Below are 19343 nucleotides of genomic sequence, written 5' to 3' on the forward strand. Positions count from 1 at the left end.
TGATGAAATCTAGGGAGAAGAGAGAAAATTTTTAATTAGCTAGAGAAGTATATGATCACTCTGTCCAGGACAATTAAATGAAATAATGTGAAAACACTGAGTAAGCTAAATGCACCAGCTACGTGCTATTGACAAGAAAGGAAAGAGGAGAAAGGTGATTGATTAACCCCCCTGAGTGTTGAAAACCAGGATTAATCATGTTCAATCGTAAGTACCTAAGAAGGGAAGTAAATTCAGTACATTTTATAAAGTATTCCATGAAAACCAAATAAAGCAACATAAAGTAAGTTTTGGTAAAAAGATAAATGCCTAAGTGCTGGTAGTAGTAGGTGACCCTCTGTTTTCTGACATTACCATCCACATGAGCTGCCTGTGGACTCCATTCAGGTCAATGTCCTGGAAGACAGCGTGTGCCAAAAACACTTCTCCAAGATACTAACGACTTGCCATTCAGTTCAGTTGACTTGACATTCATCCTAAAGTACCTGGACATGATCACCAAGCCTTTATTTTAGTCAGCCCTACAATTTTTTTAATGCACCAAGAATCCATTTTTAAAAGCGTACTAGAGTTTAATTTGAAATAGAAAAAGATGAACATTTCAGGAAAGAACTTGGGAACTCTTGTTCTCAACTCTGAAACAGTGAGTACCTAAGCAGAAGATTTTACAGCTGTGCTTTCCTCAGTGCCTCGGAGAACCATAAAGGAAAGCAACTATGAAGGTGAATTCCTTACATTCAGTATGAATGAAATACTGTATTAAATTTTTTTGCCAATTTCTACCATTAATTCAAAGCCTTTTGTGCCAATAGCCTACGCAAACTCAGTGTTTGTGGTTTCATAACTACTTGGCAATGGCATAGGTTAGAAACAAAAGCCTACCAGTTTTCTTTAATGTGCTCTTTAACATTATGTTACCTACAAAGTAGTTCAGTGACTTTTGACAATAGTGATCAACCAGGAAGTTTACAGATTTCTTTTACCATATTTTGATCGGCATCCATCAAGGACATGACCTTCAGTGAAAGGGAGTGTGTATAAGGAGGAATCACTGATTTCCTGAAGCTCTTCAGATAGAAGAGCACTTTGTAAATGACAGAGGTACTTTGGAGAAAGATATGTGGCCTCCAAGCAGAGCTTCAAAAGGGAGGACCCCCACAAGCGGGGCGGGGAGGCTTAGTCCTCTGAATCTGTTTACAAGTACTGTGTAAAACCCAGGATCCCTCAGTACAGAACCCCATCCCCAGGAAGCCCCAGCAAATACTTACAGGCTGGATTCCTCTACAAGTAAATGAAATGGAAAACCTTAAAAATATGATTCAACCACCCGGCCCATTCCGTTCAGGGTGGCTTTGGCTCAGAGAGTTGAAATAGTTGGAGGGACTCTTCATGACAGAACCAGAACTCTCCAAATTCCAATTCAGCCCTCTTCTGTTTTAATGGGCCTTTTCTGAAAAGATCATTGCCAAGAAGCTGCTAACACTTGTGCCACGGGTACCCAGGTCACTAGGGAAAAGCATCACGTAGCATTCTCAGTGTTCCAGAGATCCTCTTGGGCCAGCCCCACAGTGCTGCCTGAGGTGCCCCTAATTTTCCTTCCTGCTGCTTCTTCGTAGACTTACAGCATTCTTTTTTAACTGCTTCTCAAGAAAACACAGAGAAAGGCTGTGCTTGGATTTTTTTTTACTTCAATGCTAATATATAATAATATAGCAACATCTTCTAGTTATCTAGAACTCAGACTTCAGTAGTTATGACTATCTAGAAGATAACCACAGAAAATCACCTCTAAACCGTGAGGGAAATAGCTGTCACGATACGACCACATACACTTCATGTGGGTTAACTAGCGCTGGTAGACTTATAATTGCATGTAAAATGCAGGAAACATTTCAGATCTAGCAGCGTGCTCAGCATTTGCTCTTCATGGGTAGCAACAGTGAACAAACCATAAATTGGCAGTCCCAGCTGACTGCGAGGATGGAAATAATAACCACCGCAAACACTTATATGATGATTACTCGTAGCAGAGCTCAGATCTATCAAAAAGGACCCAAAAGGCATCTGGCCCAATGTGTGTCATGCTTCTCTCTCATTGTAATATTTCCTCTTTCATGATGCGGTCCAGTGGATGTTCCACATTTCGGGGCAGGTGACCACTGAGTGCCTTCCAGTCCACAACCCAGAGCTCTCTGAAGAAGGTTGTCCTTTCCCACCAACCTTCCCCTCCTCTTCTTCCCTTTCCCCTAACACCCAGCACCAAGCCAACTTTGGGAACTGGCGTGTGATTTCCTTTGTTTTTGTTTTTTCTTTGTCATGAGTAGAGGATAGAAAAGCATGTCTGGTGAGGGAGAGTAAGAACACAAGACTTCTTCAGTGTGTAACTGCTACTTGACATTCTCGCTCTGCATACTGTCAGGAAGATCATCTCCCCCCAAGGGGAGAGCCACTGGGCAGTGAAGAGGGGAGCCGACCTTGGCCACCCCAGCTGGTCTGACTGGCAGAATCAGCCATGGTCACTGTCAACGGTGACGTGTTGCAACCAGCCCCCTCTGACACTGTTCTTCTATCATTGCAGTTTGAACACATTGTCATTCGATCATCATTTAAAGACGTGAATTTGGTAAAACCCTCTTCAAGCTTTCTAAATGATAACTGCAGTAGGAATACCGGTTTAACTTCTTAATAATTCCCATTACCATTTTATAGTCTTATCAGAAGTTTAGGCACTCTTTTGAGGTGAAAGTTAATATTCATATCTTTCCCACACCCTCCTGTATGAAGCTCATGGGAGTTTATACCAGGTGTCACTCTTTTTTTATTTTTAAGCTCTGCGCTCAGTGTGGGGCTTGAACTCACGACCCCAAGATGAAGAGCTGCATGCTCTACCAACTGAACCAGCCAGGTGCTCAAACCAAGAGTTACTCTTGATACAAAGCTCTGCTAGAACTGATCAGAGAACCTAATAATGTATAAAGCCAACTTTTCAGTGCTTACTTATAACTTTATTTCTCTACATGGCTCTCAGCCTGTGCCATTGCAAACACATTGCAAACACATGGGGACCTTTTAAAAATTGTGATAACCCGGAGTGCCTGGGTAGCTCAGTCAGTTAAGCGTCTGACTTCGGCTCAGATCATGATCTCAGTGTTCGTGGGTTCAAGCCCTGTGTTGGGCTCTGTGCTGACAGCTCAGAACCTGGAGCCTGTTTCGGATTCTCTGTCTCCCTCCCTCTCTCTCTGTCTCCATCTGTCTCTCAAAAATTAATAAACATTGAAAAAAAATTTTTAAATAGTGATAACCTGGCTGCACCCCAGACAAATTGACTCAAGTCTCTGGGAGTAGGCCAAGGCATCAGTATTTTTTAAAGCTCCCCTGTTGATTCCACTGTGCAATTACAATTAGGAAATGCTGCTCTTAGGGCTTGCCAGGTTACTGATTTCTGAGAATTGAATCAAGAGCACATCTGAGCTTGTCATTTTTCCCTTCTGGGAATTTTTTGAGAAGCCAGAGAAAATTGTCTAACAAAAAAGCTACTGTTTTTTTGCTAGTTCTGACTTTAGACCTAAAATCACACACCACCTGTATTTCAGTCTCACCTCTGCTTCCTACAGCAGTATAAACATGGGCAACTCACTTCTCTAAACTCCAGTTTTTCACCCATCTCTAAGTGGATATAATGCCCACCTTCTGTAATCATTGTTAGTATTAAAGGAGACAATATATGTAAAGTATTCAACATGATATAAGATGGAAGGTGATGTATGTAACATGGTAATTATAACTAAAATAAATATAGAGTTGCAAGTCAAAATCCACATTTTCAAAATAAAGGCTCCAAAGAGAAAATAAAAATAAATACCAAATCTGTTCTCAAGATTTTGAGTGCTGATCAATGTTAATACTAACATTTCTTCAAAATGTGGGACCACTCGAGTTAGAATACTCAATTCTTCTAGTAAGGGCCGAAGGTAGGCTCTCTTGTGAAGTGCAACATTCTTTACAGAGATACTATAAATGGATATTGAACTACATTGTCTCTAGATTTAGGCTAAAAAAAAAAACATGAAAGAGCAGGAATTATACTAGTTCAAAATTATTGTTTGTGGCTCATCAGACAGGACCTGAGAATGTATAATAGCCATTTGTTGTCTTTATAATGAAATGTAAAACAAGCTTCTGGGGGGCCTGGGTGGCTCAGTCAGTTGCATCCGATTCTTGATTTCCGCTCGGGTCATGATCTCACTGTTCATGAGTTTGAGACTCACTCCAGCTCCGTGCTGACAGTGCAGAGCCTGTTTGGGATTCTCTCTCTCTCCCTCTCTCTCTCTGCCCCTGCCCTGCATGCATGCATGTGCACTTTCTTGCTCTCTCTCTCTCTCTCGCGCTCTCTGTCTGTCTCAATATAAATAAATAAACTTAAAAAAAAAAGCAAGCTTCTACTAGGATTTTCAGAGATAATCAGAGAGGTGCTCATTTTAAGTTTAGGCCAGTACCTCTTAGACTTGGAAAAACCTCAGCATGACACTAAGGAGCTGAACATTAGAAATGCCAGCTATCTTCAGCCACAGTAGTAATAGCTGAAGCAGGAAGCAACAGAGAAGAAGCTAAGCAGCCAGCTACACTACAGTTCTTCTTGCCTCCAACAGAGAAGTTACATACTTCCCCACACGCACCGTGAGGCATTCCATTTGCTAAGAAAAGTGGCTTATGCCATTGTGGAACACCACTTTCAAGTTCTAATATATTGGATTCATTTATTCAGTATAAATAGAATTCAGCTAATATTATTCCCTACCCTTCCTCCAAATTAGCCCATCAGTTGGGACTTCTGCTACTCAGACTCTCAGAAGGCTGCAAAGTGCCAGCTGGGGCTTGGTCTCATCTGAGGCCAGACTGGGGAAGGATCAGCTTCCATCCTTGCTTGTGTGGTTGCTGGCAGGATTCAGTTCTTCAAGGGTTGTTAGACTAAGGGCCTCATTTTCTTGCTAGTTATTGGCCAAAGGCCACTTCAGTCCCTTTTCATGTGGTTCTCACCAACACAGCAGCTTTCTTCATCAAAACCAAGAAGAATGAAAGTCTGCTGAGGTGGAAGCCACAGTTTTCATAGTCTAATCATAGATACAACATCCCCTCGATGCTGCCACATTCTGTAGATTAGATTAGCAAGTTATTCAAGGAGATTAAATACATAAGCTTATAAATGATAGGAAGCAGGGATCATTGGGGCCATTGAGAATTAGTCCTGTCTACAGCACTTAGCAGGACATACCCATGTGGAAGGAAGGAAGGAAGGGAGGGAGGGAGGGAGGGAAGAAGGAAGGAAGGAAGGAAGGAAGGAAGGAAGGAAGGAAGGAAGGAAGGAAGGAAGGAAGGAAAAGAAAGAAAGAAAGAAAGAAAGAAAGAAAGAAAGAAAGAAAGAAAGAGAAAGAAGGAAAGAGGAAAAGAAAGGAGGAAGGTAGGGAAAGGAGGGTGGACCGTGAAAATACACACCAAAAAGACAAGTTAAAAATAGCTTTGCTGCACTAGGTCTGTATCTGAATGCCTGTGTAGGGACACACTTCATCACATTAGCACCACAACCAGAAATCTCCTATTTCTTATGTATAATGAGAAGATAATACAGGGCTTTCTATACATCTGGAGTTAAAAGGAAACAGAATAAACAAGAGTACTATGTTTAAGTAAGAAAAATGTGTTTTAAATTAAATTTTTTAGGTTTTTTTCTCCCCAGCTAACAAAGTTTTGGGTTTTTTTTTTCCTTTCTGTTTCAAGTTTTTGAGTTGGGTTTACTATTCTTGCCATGATGTGGCAGGCTTGTGGCACAGAGAATAGAAGAAACTGAGTAGTGTTTCCTTTTGGTGCTCTCTGGTTGTTTCAAATGCCAAAATTACGTTTTGGTTGTGTACGTTGTTATTAGTGGTGGTATATGTCATTTCATTGTAAAAATGAAGTTGTAAAGTACCTTGGATCTCATCTCTTCCAGCCTCTCTATTGAGGAGCCTGAGGCCCAAACAGCTTGGGAAGAACAAGGCTAAATAGTATCAGAGCCAGGACTAGAACACGGATCTCTCACTTTGCAACCCGGCACATTTCCTCTTCTTGCCTTGTATGCAGAGGAGTGGTCAAAATATGTAAGACTCTCCTCACACCTGCAGGAATTAAAAGTAGTGGTGGCTTAAATATGTTTTATGAATTACTTATTTTCTGGAAGGATCTGAAAATACCCTTTTCAGTGCTTCAGCTGATAGAAAAAGGAACTTTTCCAGATACTCTACCGTATAATAGGTGCTTACCTAACAAAACACACACCCTGTTCACTATATTCACTTGTAGCAGCTCACACAGGCTCCTACACTTCAGTGCTCTCAGGGGGTTCTTAAATGCTGACCACCTAGAGAGGGCTGACCATCTGCCCTTGGTACCGAGCAGATCCTATCCATTCCCCAAAACTCTGTGAATCCCTTAGCTAATACAGGAAAAGGAATATTTCTTACAACAATATGACCATGGAATTTTATTAATTAAGACATTCTGCCACCCCTATCTGCAGATAGGTTGCAGGACCTATCTGCAACTCAGGATTTCCTGAAGATTCATTTTCTTGTGGCCAGACTATTTGGGGCAGCAGGTGTTCAGAAACAAGGACACATTTCCCCAGCCTGAGCTTCTTTGCTGCATTAATATGGGTGTTAGTGGAAGGAGGATGGGGCCTCTATTTCCCAGCCCATTATGTCCTTACTCTGCTCATTATTCTACATGGGACTCCCCCTCCCCCCAGCCCCCACCGGAAGGGAAATTCCATAAGGACCAGAATGTTAGCAGTTTTGTTTCCTGCTCTACTCTTGGAAGAGAACCTGGCACTAAGTAGATGTTTAGTAAGTGTTTGTCGAGTGGATGGTTGAATGATGGATTTATTTAGAAGGTTTATAACATCCCATTCATTACGAGGTTGACAAAGGAAAAAAAGGAAGCATGTTTTGGTTCAGAACATCAGATGTGAACCTGGAACTTGGAATCAGGAATTTGTATGTGTTTGGTTGCACGCTATTTATTTTTAAAGTATATTTTAAAGTATTTATAATGGTACTTTAAAATTGAGAGCCTCCCTGTTGCTCAGGGATGAGAGCTTTAGATCAGAGAACAAATGTATTAAGTTTACAGTATAATTGAAGTAGAATCAGATAAGGAGAGGAAAAAAAGAAAAAAGAAACTTGGCTATCTCCAAAAAAGGCCATGGAAGTCAGAGAACAATGAGAATTGATATAGAAAAATCGGTTTTGCCTCAGACTTGTCTGCTGCAGATTTCATAGATGCAGAGGAGTTTGAGCTAATATCCTAACACTTAGAGGCAGTCATCACTTCCCAAACTAGAGTTGACACATACGTATGCATGAATTTTTTAGTCATCATCTATTTAATGCATGTAATGGCTGAATCTTTAAAAGAATGCAAACCTAAGTGGCTTTTTATCAAACAATCCATAAAGGGAGGAAGGGCCCTATAGTGGAAGCTGTGATCCCACGCCACATCCTTTGTCCCACCTGATGTCAGTGCATGCATCTGTGGTGGACAGTCGCCATCATGAACCTTGCTGGGACATTTCAGGTGCCTGCCCAGGCCTCTCCCAAGTCAGGCAGGACCTTCAGCCCATGTGCAGGTGCATGAACACCCCCAGGGTAGCCTTCAAGCAATGGGTGGTGGGAGTTGGTGGATAAACAGCCCAGCCTCCCATCCTTCTCTAGGACACACTCTATAGCTATTCAGAGGGTCCGCTGTGGAGTTGGGCCCTAGCTGGCCACTATGGTAACTCTCCCCTTCCCACTCCTCCTTGCCCTTACTTCCTGTCCCTGGGGTCACCTTCCAAATAAACCTTCTCTCTAGCTCTGGCTTCTTAAATAGGCCCTAAAAAATAATGTTTGTAATGAAGACAAAACAGTTTGCTCCTGGAATCAAGAGCTGACAGAGAAATAACTGGCAGGCAACAAGCTCTGAAACTGTGACCCAGGAAAAGACTGTGTCTAGAAAAAGTGGTTCTTCTTTACCACTTTAAATAGGTGTTTTATTAGGACCATACATTACCCTCCTGATTTCATGCTTTGCCTTTTCTGCTTATCTGCAGATTCTTCTGGGAAGCCTAAGTTCACCAAGTGCCGTTCACCTGAACTAGAGACTTTTTCGTGCCACTGGACAGATGGGGTTCGTCGTGGCTTCAAGAGCCCAGGATCCACACAGCTGTTCTATATTAGAAGGTGCAGCCTTCGTGCCTTTCTGACTTTTTCCTCCATGGATTTTCTGATGAAAGTATACTGAACTGCATGCAGTGGTGGAGATGGAAATAATTTATTTTGATGACTTAAATGCATTCATTTAGTCAAAAATTATTAATTAAGCCCTTTCTACGTGTTTAGTACTATTTAGGCACTGGAGATATGGCATTGATTACAAAAAAAAGATAAAGGCCCTAGACTCATGGGCTTCATTTCCAATTGGGGAAGACAGACAATAAAAAATTTAAAAATAAATGTCAGCTGGTAATATGGGTTATTAAGAAAAGTAAAAGCCAGAAAGAGGATAAAAAGTGTCCACACTGTATGTGAGTACATGCATGTGCATGAGAGTGTCTGAGGGCGAGTGTGTGAAAGTGAGTGAGCATATGTGTGAGTGCGTGAAAGTGTAGGTGCAAGTGTGAATATGCGTGAGTGTGTACAAGTGTGTGTGCAAGAGGGTGAATAGTATGTGCATGTGAGAATGTGTGAAAGTGGGTATGTGGATGTGCAAAAATGTGTGAATGTGTAAACGTATGTGAGATAGTATGTGAAAGTGTGGATAAGTGTGAGTGTATGTGTGTGTGTGTGTGTGTGTGTGTGTGTGTGTAGGGAGCTTGGTGATACTTTAGATGAGGAGGTCACAGTGGGCCTTGCTGGCGTGTTGTATTATAGCAGAGACATAAGTGAAGTGAGAGAGGCCACATGAATATCTGCAGGGGCGGGGGGAGGAACTGTTCAGGCAGAGGATATTGCAAGTGCAAAGCTCCTGAGGCTGAGCTGCTGGAGGAAAGCAGGAAGCCAGCAAGAATGGCACAAGCCTAGACGTAGGGATGCGATGTTTGAAGATGTCAGAAGGTTAGCCAGAGCCAGACTGTGCCAAGCCTTGCTGGTCATGGCTGGGCTTCGAATCTGACTTTATCTGTGGTGGGCTTTTAGAAGAGATGTATGTTTTGAAAGACTCAGCTTGGTTTCTGTGTAAAAAATGGACAATGTTCCTGTTAAATTAGTTATACTCAGTAAGGAACTGTAATACTTTTCCATTCCATTTTGACTGGTTGTCTTGCAAAATAACAGAGGAAGAGTGAAACAGAGTCTCTCGGTATCATCACCACCCAAGTAGTTTATTTCTGACTTCTCCCCTAGAATTATTTCCCTTTCTGTTCACTCTTATGTTGTCCCTTTTTGCTTTTTTAAAATTTTTAGGTTCAAACACTTTATCATTTCCCCTTTTCCACCCAACTCCCAGGGAAGGCCTAAGCCGAGAGGTAAAGTTAGCCAGGACCCTTTACCCCAGGGCGGGGGTGTTTATCAGTCCAAGGAGGATGCCATCTACCCCCACTGAGGAGTGGGGAAAGGGAGTGAAGACGTGGTGAGCAGTTCAGGACATGGGCTCAGGGCCAACAAAGCCACATCTCAGCCTGGCTGGCACTCACTGCATACACCAGGCAAAGTAGTTTGTTCACAACTCAGTCACCTCATTTGCAAAACGGAGATCATAGACCTGGTCTCATGACATCTTGTGAGGATGTTTTAGATAATACATGAAACACGCTTACCACAGTGCTTGGCACATTGTACGTACTCAGCAAGTGGTAGCTGCTATTATTGTTTATAATATAGTAATCCTTTACGATAATAATGATACAGAAATCCAATGCCTGAGCTTACCAAATTGACTTTTGATTCTTTACTATTAGTGATTATTGGTGTGCTCTAAGACCATTTTTAGTGCAAAACTGGGTACTCAATTTACAAATAAATACTTTGAGTTAGCAACCCCTACTGGCCTTCCCCACTTCCCGGGTGTGAGAGCAGTCTCCTGGTTGTACCCACGGAGGTGACAAGGTTGGGCACCAAATGCACTTTTTCTCTGTTATGGCTGACCCTACAGAGAGGTAGGGACCAAGAGGCTAAGCTGGATTGTGTGAATACAGTCAGACAGGAAGCGCATATGTTTGGTAACTCTCTTGAATGCCTGTTGAATTGACTGTTGAGTGAAGAGAGATTTTGGAGGTACAGTTCTTCTGTTTTTGCCTCAGCAACAGAGAGCCAACTCAGTGGAAACAAAACAAGTTATTTGTGCAGGCACAATGAGCTAAACGGGATAAAGAAATAGCAGAGTCGGGCCCATTTTATGAAAACGGGTTATTACCACCCCAATAGTCTCCAAATCTGAACGTGAGCAAAGAGATAACCCGAAAGGTAGAAAGCCCTCACAAATATGTATCTGTTCCTTACCCTCTTCTGTCAGGGTCACAGACCTTTGCCTCCAGGCCTCCTCTGCCCACCCTCGGCCTCTCAGCACCCCGGTTCCAAACCCTGGCTCTGTGCTAACAGAGATGCCACGGAAAGTGTGACCAGGTGGCAGGGAAACCGGAACATATTCGGAAGGATGTCGTTAACTGTTGCCCTAATGGAGTTTGGGATCCCAGGGGAAAAAATTGTCACATCTTCAACCTCGTGATCAGAGCCAACCCAAACTTGCAAAACCAGTATTTTCTGTTTTCTCTACAAAATTGTAATTATTTTGAAGATTTAGCCAAAATAGCATAAGCCCCCACCCGGTTTATCTAGGAAGGGCAGAATCAAAGGGCCTGGAGTGTCAGGCCCAGACCACAGCGTCTAGTACACAAATGTGTTACACTTCCCATTGGCCCCCTTGCACAGAGAGGACTCTACAAATGCACTTTCTGACCCTTGTCGTTGTTTCTTAGAATTCAGTTCCCAGGCAACTTCTGGAAGTATAGAACCATGACCCCTCTTCCCTGACATACAACACTGTGACAGGATGTCATCCAGAACTGAAGCAGAGGGGACAGGGAGGGGCACAGAAGGGGCCCGGGCCACTGGGCTTTCTGCTTACCAGCCTGGCCTTGGTAACTAAAGCACAGAGGAGCCTAAACATGTCAGGCCGTCGACAGGATGGGCCCAGAGGCAGCCACACGCTTGGCTGGCCCTGCTCCCAGCCAGGTGAGCTGGAGGGAGGGGCAGCTGATGCGGAGTGGTCTCTGCCCCCCCCCCCCCCCCCCCCCCCGGGATGGAGGTGGTGCCAGGTCTCATCTCCGAGCTGGGAGAGGACCCCACCTGAATGCAAACCACAGGCACCCCAACAGGAGGCTCCAGGGAAACCTGTCAGAGTTGCTGTGCTCTCAGCTCCTTGCCTGCAGACGCTTTAGTTTTGAAGAAAGTGGGCGGGTGTGGGAAGGCCCAGTCCCTGAGGCTGTATCCCACGCCTCTGCCCTCCCCCGTGCTCACTCCCCTCAACCAATTATCCTAGCCTTTTTTTTTTTTTTTTTTTTTTTTCAGTTTTTATCAGTAAGTTTCATTTAGAAATTTGGGACATTTTTTTTTTAATTTTTTTTTTAACGTTTATTTATTTTTGAGACAGAGAGAGACAGAGCATGAACGGGGGAGGGTCAGAGAGAGAGGGAGACACAGAATCTGAAACAGGCTCCAGGCTCTGAGCTGTGAGCACAGAGCCTGACGCAGGGCTCCAACTCACAGACCAAGAGATCATGACTTGAGCCGCAGTCGGACGCTCAACCGACTGAGCCACCCAGGCGCCCCATGGGACATTTTCAATACAAATGCTTACAATATATACATATCCTAGCCTTTTAAAGGGAAGTTGATCTTCCATGCAAGGTTGTAGGGGAGATTAGAAGGGAGAAAGGGCACTATTACTTTTTTTTTTTTCCCAATGAAAAGGTTGAATTTTAAGCCTGAAACACATGATCTGTATGTAATGAAAATAGCCGTCCTTGGAACATAAGTGATGTTTTACTTTTAGGATTTTTCTTCCAGTTGCTAGATGGAACAGCATTTGGATAGAAAGCATTTCTTCTGCTCTTTATTCTGATTTTTACTGATGGTCTCATTGTACAGCTTCCTTCTATTTCACAAGATAGACTAGGAACAAACGTAGTGCACTTAACTCTTAGCAGCATGACAAAGGGAGAGTAGTTTCCATATGGCTTTGCTTGCCTGCATACAAATTCAACCGGGGAAAGCAGGCAACAGAGTCTCTGTTTTGTGAGTCCATTTGTTTCTTGGGGGTTTTTTCTGTCTAAATTTAAGAGTTTAAAAAGAAGTTTTAAATATTTATTTAAAATAAAGTTCAACTTTGGTTAAAGATGGGGAGGGCATTGGGAGTCATGTTTTGAACTAACTGTTCTCAACCCATCGTGCTTAAGATAAGTGCTTAAGTTGTTTGCTCTGTGGAACTCATGGATTTGGAATAATCTAAACAAGATTTTTCATACAGTCCCCATCCCCATGGGGATGTCACAAGTTGAGAAACCGTAAAACACACAGAGCTAAACTCCCTATTACAGTCCAGACCTGCCAGGCACTGTTCTACATCTTTACATTTTAATGCTAACTTTTATACTATCAACTATGCTAAATACATTTTGTATTTATGCTATTAAATAAGAGGCTCATTTCTCTGGACAATCTTGCTAAACCATTCTCCCGAATACACTTTTATTTAGCTTGACAGTCAAGATAAAATAAACCATAGTATATGTCAATGACCCACCTAGCCCTAACGTTTTAAATCCTTTTCCTATTATTCTAAACACACACACATGCACACACACATGTCCACATATACACACAAATGTATACATGCACATACATACACATATACACACGTACACACACATACACATACACACACGTACATGCATGTATACACACACCACTCACACTTCCCATCAGGGATGGATCTCCCTCTCATCCAAGGGTATGCAACTTTTGAGAATCTCAACCAGAGTTTAAGAAACAGTTCACTGGCCATGTTAATCCCAAGTTCTTTCCAACAGCTGATGAGCACCTGTCTCAAGGACCCCCTCATACTGCACAAGTTTCCTCCTAGTGCCAATAGACCAGCCTGAGAAACAGCTGTAAAGAAGGAAGTGTGTGTTATCTCCCTCGTCCCTTCCTTCCGGTCCCTGCCTTCCCCACAGCCTTGTCGCTCGCTGCTACCCAGCACCCCTCCCTGAGAAGGAGTCTCACAGACCCCCCACTGTCTGGCCTACCAGCCCCAAGCACCTCAGCCTACACAAGGTCATTCCCACCTTCTTCTCATTCACTCCCTGGCTTTATGTCTCCTTGACTTGCAAGCCTTTTTCTCAGCTGATACCTCATGAATAATAAGCAAATAATGAATTACTCCACCCAAGTAGCAATTCTAATTTAAGAAAAGTTGTCCCGTTTATTCCATTGTCTCCTATTTCCCTCACCACACTCGTGCCCATACTTGCATACCTCAGTGCCTTTGTCTACTCTGTTCCCTCCTTCCTTTCCCTGTTGCCATGTATTTGCTGGAAACACCACCTCCACCTTGAAGCCTTCCATGAACAGAGCAATCATTCCTTCTTCTGAACTTTTAGCACTATTTGTGAGCACAAACTCATGATGCTTTGTAATACAGCTTTTTAGTCATCCCTCTGAGGCAGGAGTCATTCCTTAGACACACGTGCATCCCCTTAATGTCCAGCACAGTATTTGATATATAATCAGTGCTTATTAAATATGAATGCAATGAATACAGGAGACAGAAAAAAATAAAAAGTACTCAGGTGTAATTTCTGCGTCTTCTTCTAGCCTGAAGGTAGGAATGAAATCTTATTCACCATTGTATCCACACAGTGCTGGTGCCAGATGTAATGCTTCTGTAGTACTTGTATAGTAGGCCCCCCAAAGATGGCTTGCTGAACTCATTCATTCAGTCAGTCAGAGGGATGGGACTCTGGAGAGCTGTGTCACATCCTAGCACGTGTTTGCTCTGTTCTTGCCATGGTGGACTTGAGTCTGGGCAATCCTTGGTTGCTCTGCATTTTTGTTCAGGTCCCCATGGCAGCTGACCAGGGAATTTCCCTTCCCAAACCTCTGCTTCCTTCCACAGTGAACTTCCCAGCATCTCTTTTCCATCCAGCTCACACACCCTGCCAGTGTTTTAGGTCATCTGGGTAAATGATGCTTTCTGTAGAGTAGGACGGAAGTGAATAAATGTATGGCAGAGTGTAATTACAGAGATGTGGCTTCTCTGATTCCTTCGGTATCCTCCATGTGGCCATCTTTCCTCCATGATTTGTTGTGTTTGTCTGTTTGTGTGTTTTTATCAGATCCAAGATATAGGAAAATATGAATTTGTTTTCTTAGAGAAAGTACAAAAAGGAACAGATAGGCAAACACATGGATTCAGTGGAGCCCATTTTGTTTCCATTTTTCATATTATAAGTAAACATTCACTCTAATTAAAAATAGAAAAAAAATTGCTTTCTAGGTTTGGAAAAATTTTTTAACCTCTGGGTTCATGGCCTTTTGTCTCGTTTACGGGTGGGGAGAAAAAGGCTGGGATTCCCATGCTTCATAAATGTCACCTGGATGTCTACCATGTTTACAGTGTTCCCAAGGCTCTTCATACACTTAAGGAAAAAACCAGGAGTATGGGAAGGAGTTCAAGACATCAGGATAACTCGCCCAAGCATAAGACAGCCTTGGGAAGATGATAGTGATTCCGAGTAGTGTGGTAATTTTCCACCTCAAAGCCACCCAAATCTCAGTGTCCCTCCTCCTGGAGAACATGCCTCCCCAGGATGTTCCACCATGAGCTGAGGAAACACCCAGTCCAAAGAGCCATTGTATTCTGGGAATCTTTACAGTTTGGGAGATGACCCTCTGGAGTGTTTTAATAAAGGAACATTTTAGACCTCCTTAAGCCTCAGAACCCTCATCTGTAAAATGTGGACAATAAAGTACCTAACCACAAATGACTTAATCTAGGAGCTGGCACTTCGTATGCAGTTAATGAACAGATGCTTTTGCTATAGTCCATGTCCCAAATGGCCTCCTCTCGGTCTGCAGACACTATGGATGATGTCCACAGATGGGGTACTTCTTGGAAATGGTGCTGCTAAAATACTTGCTTGTAAAACATTTGTGTTCCAGTTTATTGAATCTGACTGTCGGGCTCTTCGCTTTGACTTAAACTGTGGCATGAGGCTTGGAACAATTCATGCTCTTTTACCCTCCATTTCAGGAGCACTCAAGAGTGGACTCAAGAATGGAAAGAATGCCCCGATTATGTCTCTGCTGGAGAAAACAGCTGTTACTTTAATTCATCTTATACCTCCATTTGGATACCCTACTGTATCAAGCTAACCAGCAATGGTGGTACAGTGGATCAAAAGTGTTTCTCTGTTGAGGAAATAGGTAAATCACAGGTTTGTGTTTTATTTGACATGGCTTTAGATTAAGTAAGCAGGGAAGCCTCAATGTCCAAGTGTGTTCAAGTAGGAAGCCTTGGTCATTGTAATCTAGGTGAATGGAAGTCTGCTTTATAGGGCATGAGATCAGCCAGCGAACAAGAGAGAGAAGGCACGGGGGACTTAAGTTGGCTCTAACATAAATGGCAGTAAATGTTGTCGAGAAAAGAGTGGGAGCCTTCCAGAGTCTTTTCCTTGAGGAGATCTTGAAAGCTGAATTGTGTTCTTGGGTGCCACCGCAAGAGACAAACTCAGCATACTCCCACGATTCCTTCATTCCTAATTATTCAATAGGATTATTCTATTCAGATCTGACACATGTTGACCTTTGATCCCTATCATTGTTATAACCAAAGCCTAGATTTTCTTTATCACAAGGCATAATAATTCTGGAACTTTATAGTTACAAAATAACCCCAAATCGGTTTAAAAACATGTTTATAAGACCTCAAGACAAACATTGGAGATAATCAGCTCAGTGAACTAAATGAAAGATCTAGACAGATGATCCCTTGCCCATCATGCGGACACAAGGGGAAATGAAACAAAACAAAACAAACAACTGTAATTGGAATTGTTATGTTTATACTAGAATAGTGTAAACAGCAAAATATAGAGAACCAAAGAAGGACTTTGAGTAGATGACATCGGTGCCTCAGACTCTATCCACAAAGGCTCATTTGTTATAGATGGAAGTTCCTTGAAGTTCCTCTGAGACGTGCTGTTCTTACAAGCTTGTGTGTGGTTTCCCAGGCATCAGCAGACTAGAAGAGGCTGAGCAAATGTGGCTAGAAGCTGCAGGCAGAAACAAGTAAATCTGATAGCCTGTCAGGGAGAAGAACAAGCAGAAAAGAGAACCCAACTGCTTAACTTGGAGAGACTATTCAGTGTATGCCCCAATATCAATAGATGTAGCTTTTGAATGGCTGAATAGGTAGTAGTAAGAATATCGGGTCAAGACCCATGTTCTAATCCTGACCCTGCCAATAGCTAGCCCCACTCATTTCTGTGACTGGCCTTCACTGAGGGCCTGCCATGCCCTGAACACTGTGCTGGGTATGGTGGCTATAGAATGAGTAAGATATGGTCAAGTAGGGGAGTCCAATGTGTTAAATAACCGCAGTACCGTGTCTTAGGTGCTGGACTCAAGGTGTGTGTAATACATAGTAAGCTGAGGTAGTGGCCAAAGACACAGATGATTGACTGGGCCTGAGGGATGAGAAAGGGGTGCCCAGAAATTATGGCAGTTCACTTCCTTCTGAAAGCATCAGTGGGAGCTGCCAAGTATACAGGCTGGCCTGTGTCTTCCAACAACTACTAAGTTCCGGAAGTGACAAACAGCACAGAATGTTGAAGGACTCAGGAGACCTAACTGCCTCGGTTAGGCAGGCCTGACTGATCAGCCAAGAGAAATCGTAAGTGTTCCTATGTGAAATCATAAGTGTATCCAGTAAGATAAGACCGTATCTTACTGCCAAGAGGTGCATTTAAAGATATTTAAGAAGGAAAATGACCTGGGGATAGTAATAGCTAACTAACACTTACAAAGCCCTTACCTATGGGTAGGGTATAATAACCATGTGAGATAGATTCTATTATAATCCCCATTTTACAGATGATGAAACTGAGGCTGGGAGCATTTAAAGGCTAACTCAAGGTCAAACAGCTAGTAGGCAGAGCTGAGATTTGAACCTATGCAGCGTAACTCCAGAGTCCATGTTCCTAATCTCAAAGTTGTACGGTCGCATTACTAATGTCTCAGGAAAATCCGTCCTGCAGTGGAGAGAGTAGATTGGAGTAGCACGGAGCAAAGATAGAGGTTAGAAGGCTTTGTGATAACCAAGACAAAAGATGATGACAGATATTACAACCATAGCAGGGAGGGAGGGAGCTGAGAGGGGGAGACAGCAAGGAACAAGGTAAGCCTGATAGATCTGAAGATGACAACCATGGGCCTCAGCGTCCTCCTGTATTACGAGAGTATCCTACTACCTTACAGGGCTTGTCTTTGGATTGAAAGCACTGTATTATTAGACATTTGTTATTCATTCATTCAGCAAATATCGATTGAGTCTTTTCCTCGGGCCAAGTACACCTCTAGGTGCCAGGAGAAGAAAACGTCTGCCCTCGTGGGATCTTATCCCAATAGGGGTGGAGAGAGACAAGGCTATGAAGAAAACTAACATAGGGAAGGAGAAGAGCCATGCAGGAGAGGTTGCAATTTTAATAGAGTTATCAGAGCTGGCTTTGCTGGGAGAGAAAAAAAATGAGAGAACATTGATTGTATCCATCTGAGGTAAAGATCACGTCAACAAGAGGGCACAGCTAGGGTAAAGCTCCTGTGGTGGGAGCTTGCCTTTGCTCACTTGAGGAACAGCGTGGTTGGGGAGGACCTGCCGCAGGGTGAGCCAGGAGGGGCCTGGAACAGGCCACATCTGAGAGAGCTGAGAAGCAAAGCTCCAGTACACCTGAAGCCATTGAATGACTTTGGCTTCCACTTGGAGTGGGATAGGAAGGCTGTGGAGGGTTTTATATGAGTGATATGCTCTAAATCAAGTGTGAAAGTAACCACTGTGACAAGTGTATTGAGGACTGTGTTGAGAATAGACTGAAGGAGGATCAAGACCAGGGTGCCTTGGTGGCTTAGTCAGTTAAGCGTCTGACTCCTGATTTCAGCTCAGGTAATGAGCGAACAGTTTGTGAGATCGAGCCCCATGTCAGGCTCTGTGCTGACTGCATGGAACCTGCTTGGGATTCTCTCTCTCTCCTCTCTCTCTCTGCTCTCCTGCTCGCTCGCTCTCTCTCTCTCAAAAATAAGTAAATTTAAAAAATGAGGACAATAACAACAGGAGGAGACCGTTCAGGAGGCTAATGCAGCAACATGGGTAAAAAACCCTAATGGCAGGCCTGGGTTGAGAGGTGCAGCAGTGGGCAGTGGCTGGGCTCGGAGACTGTCTTGAAAGTACAACTGACAGACTGTGGGGGTGGTAAGAGAGGGATGAGTCCTGGAAGAGCTCACTAACTTCAAGAGCTCACTAACTTCACCCTGAACGACTGGAGGAATGGAGGCACTAGCAACAGAGAGATGGAAAGTGACAGGGGAGGGAGCATATTCTGGGGAGAGGACCAGGGCTGCCTGGGGATGTATTCAGTCTCAGGTGCTTTTCCAACATCTTGGAGGACCTGTCAAGTACAGCATGTGGCAGTATGTACGGAGGAAAGGGAGAGGTTATTATTATGCTTGTAATGGTGATATGAGTCCACTCAAAAAACACCATGTTCAGGGCGCCTGGGTGGCTCGGTAGGTTAAGCCTCTGACTTTGGCTCAGGTCATGATCTCACAGTTACTGAGTTCGATCTCGATGTTGGGCTCTGTGCTGACAGCTCAGAGCCTGGAGCCTGCTTCAGAGTCTGTCTCTCTCTCTCTCTCTCTCTCTCTCTCTCTCTCTCTGTCCCTCCCCCACTCATTCTCTCTCTCTCTCTCTCTCTCTCTCTCTCAAAAAATAAATAAACATTTAAAAAGTGAAAAGAAAAAGACCATGTTCCATATCTTCTATTTAAAGCAGAAAGGGGAGTTTTTAAGATGAAACATGAGTAATAAGTTGAAATTTTTCCACAAAAAAACATTTGGTCTCTTAAAGTGTTAAGTTTCGGCTCTCAGAATTGCTCAGTCCCCAACAAATTCAGAAGAGTGAAGCATTACTGTCATTATTGTAGCCATACTGTGGCTCAGCTGTGTTGCAAATCCCTCCAATTTAACTTCTGAAATGTGTTCATTATTAAATTTGGATTTCCTAAT

At 43.2% G+C, this 19343-nt stretch overlaps 1 protein-coding gene across 10 annotated transcripts in view; it reads left to right on the forward strand.

Moving 5' to 3' along the window:
• The window catches only part of GHR (growth hormone receptor), a 274434-nt gene that overhangs the window by 234512 nt on the left and 20579 nt on the right, over positions 1-19343 (forward strand). For all 10 annotated transcript variants that reach the window (XM_086678108.1, XM_086678072.1, XM_086678061.1 and 7 more), the window contains 2 exons: positions 8123-8252; positions 15319-15491. In XM_086678108.1, the coding sequence (XP_086534234.1) occupies positions 8123-8252; positions 15319-15491 (303 nt within the window). The remainder of the gene's footprint in view (positions 1-8122; positions 8253-15318; positions 15492-19343) is intronic.

Source organism: Puma concolor, chromosome A1, assembly GCF_028749965.1.
Source record: "Puma concolor isolate L17-30 chromosome A1, mPumCon1.1.hap2, whole genome shotgun sequence".
In the NCBI taxonomy this organism is placed as follows: domain Eukaryota; kingdom Metazoa; phylum Chordata; class Mammalia; order Carnivora; family Felidae; genus Puma; species Puma concolor.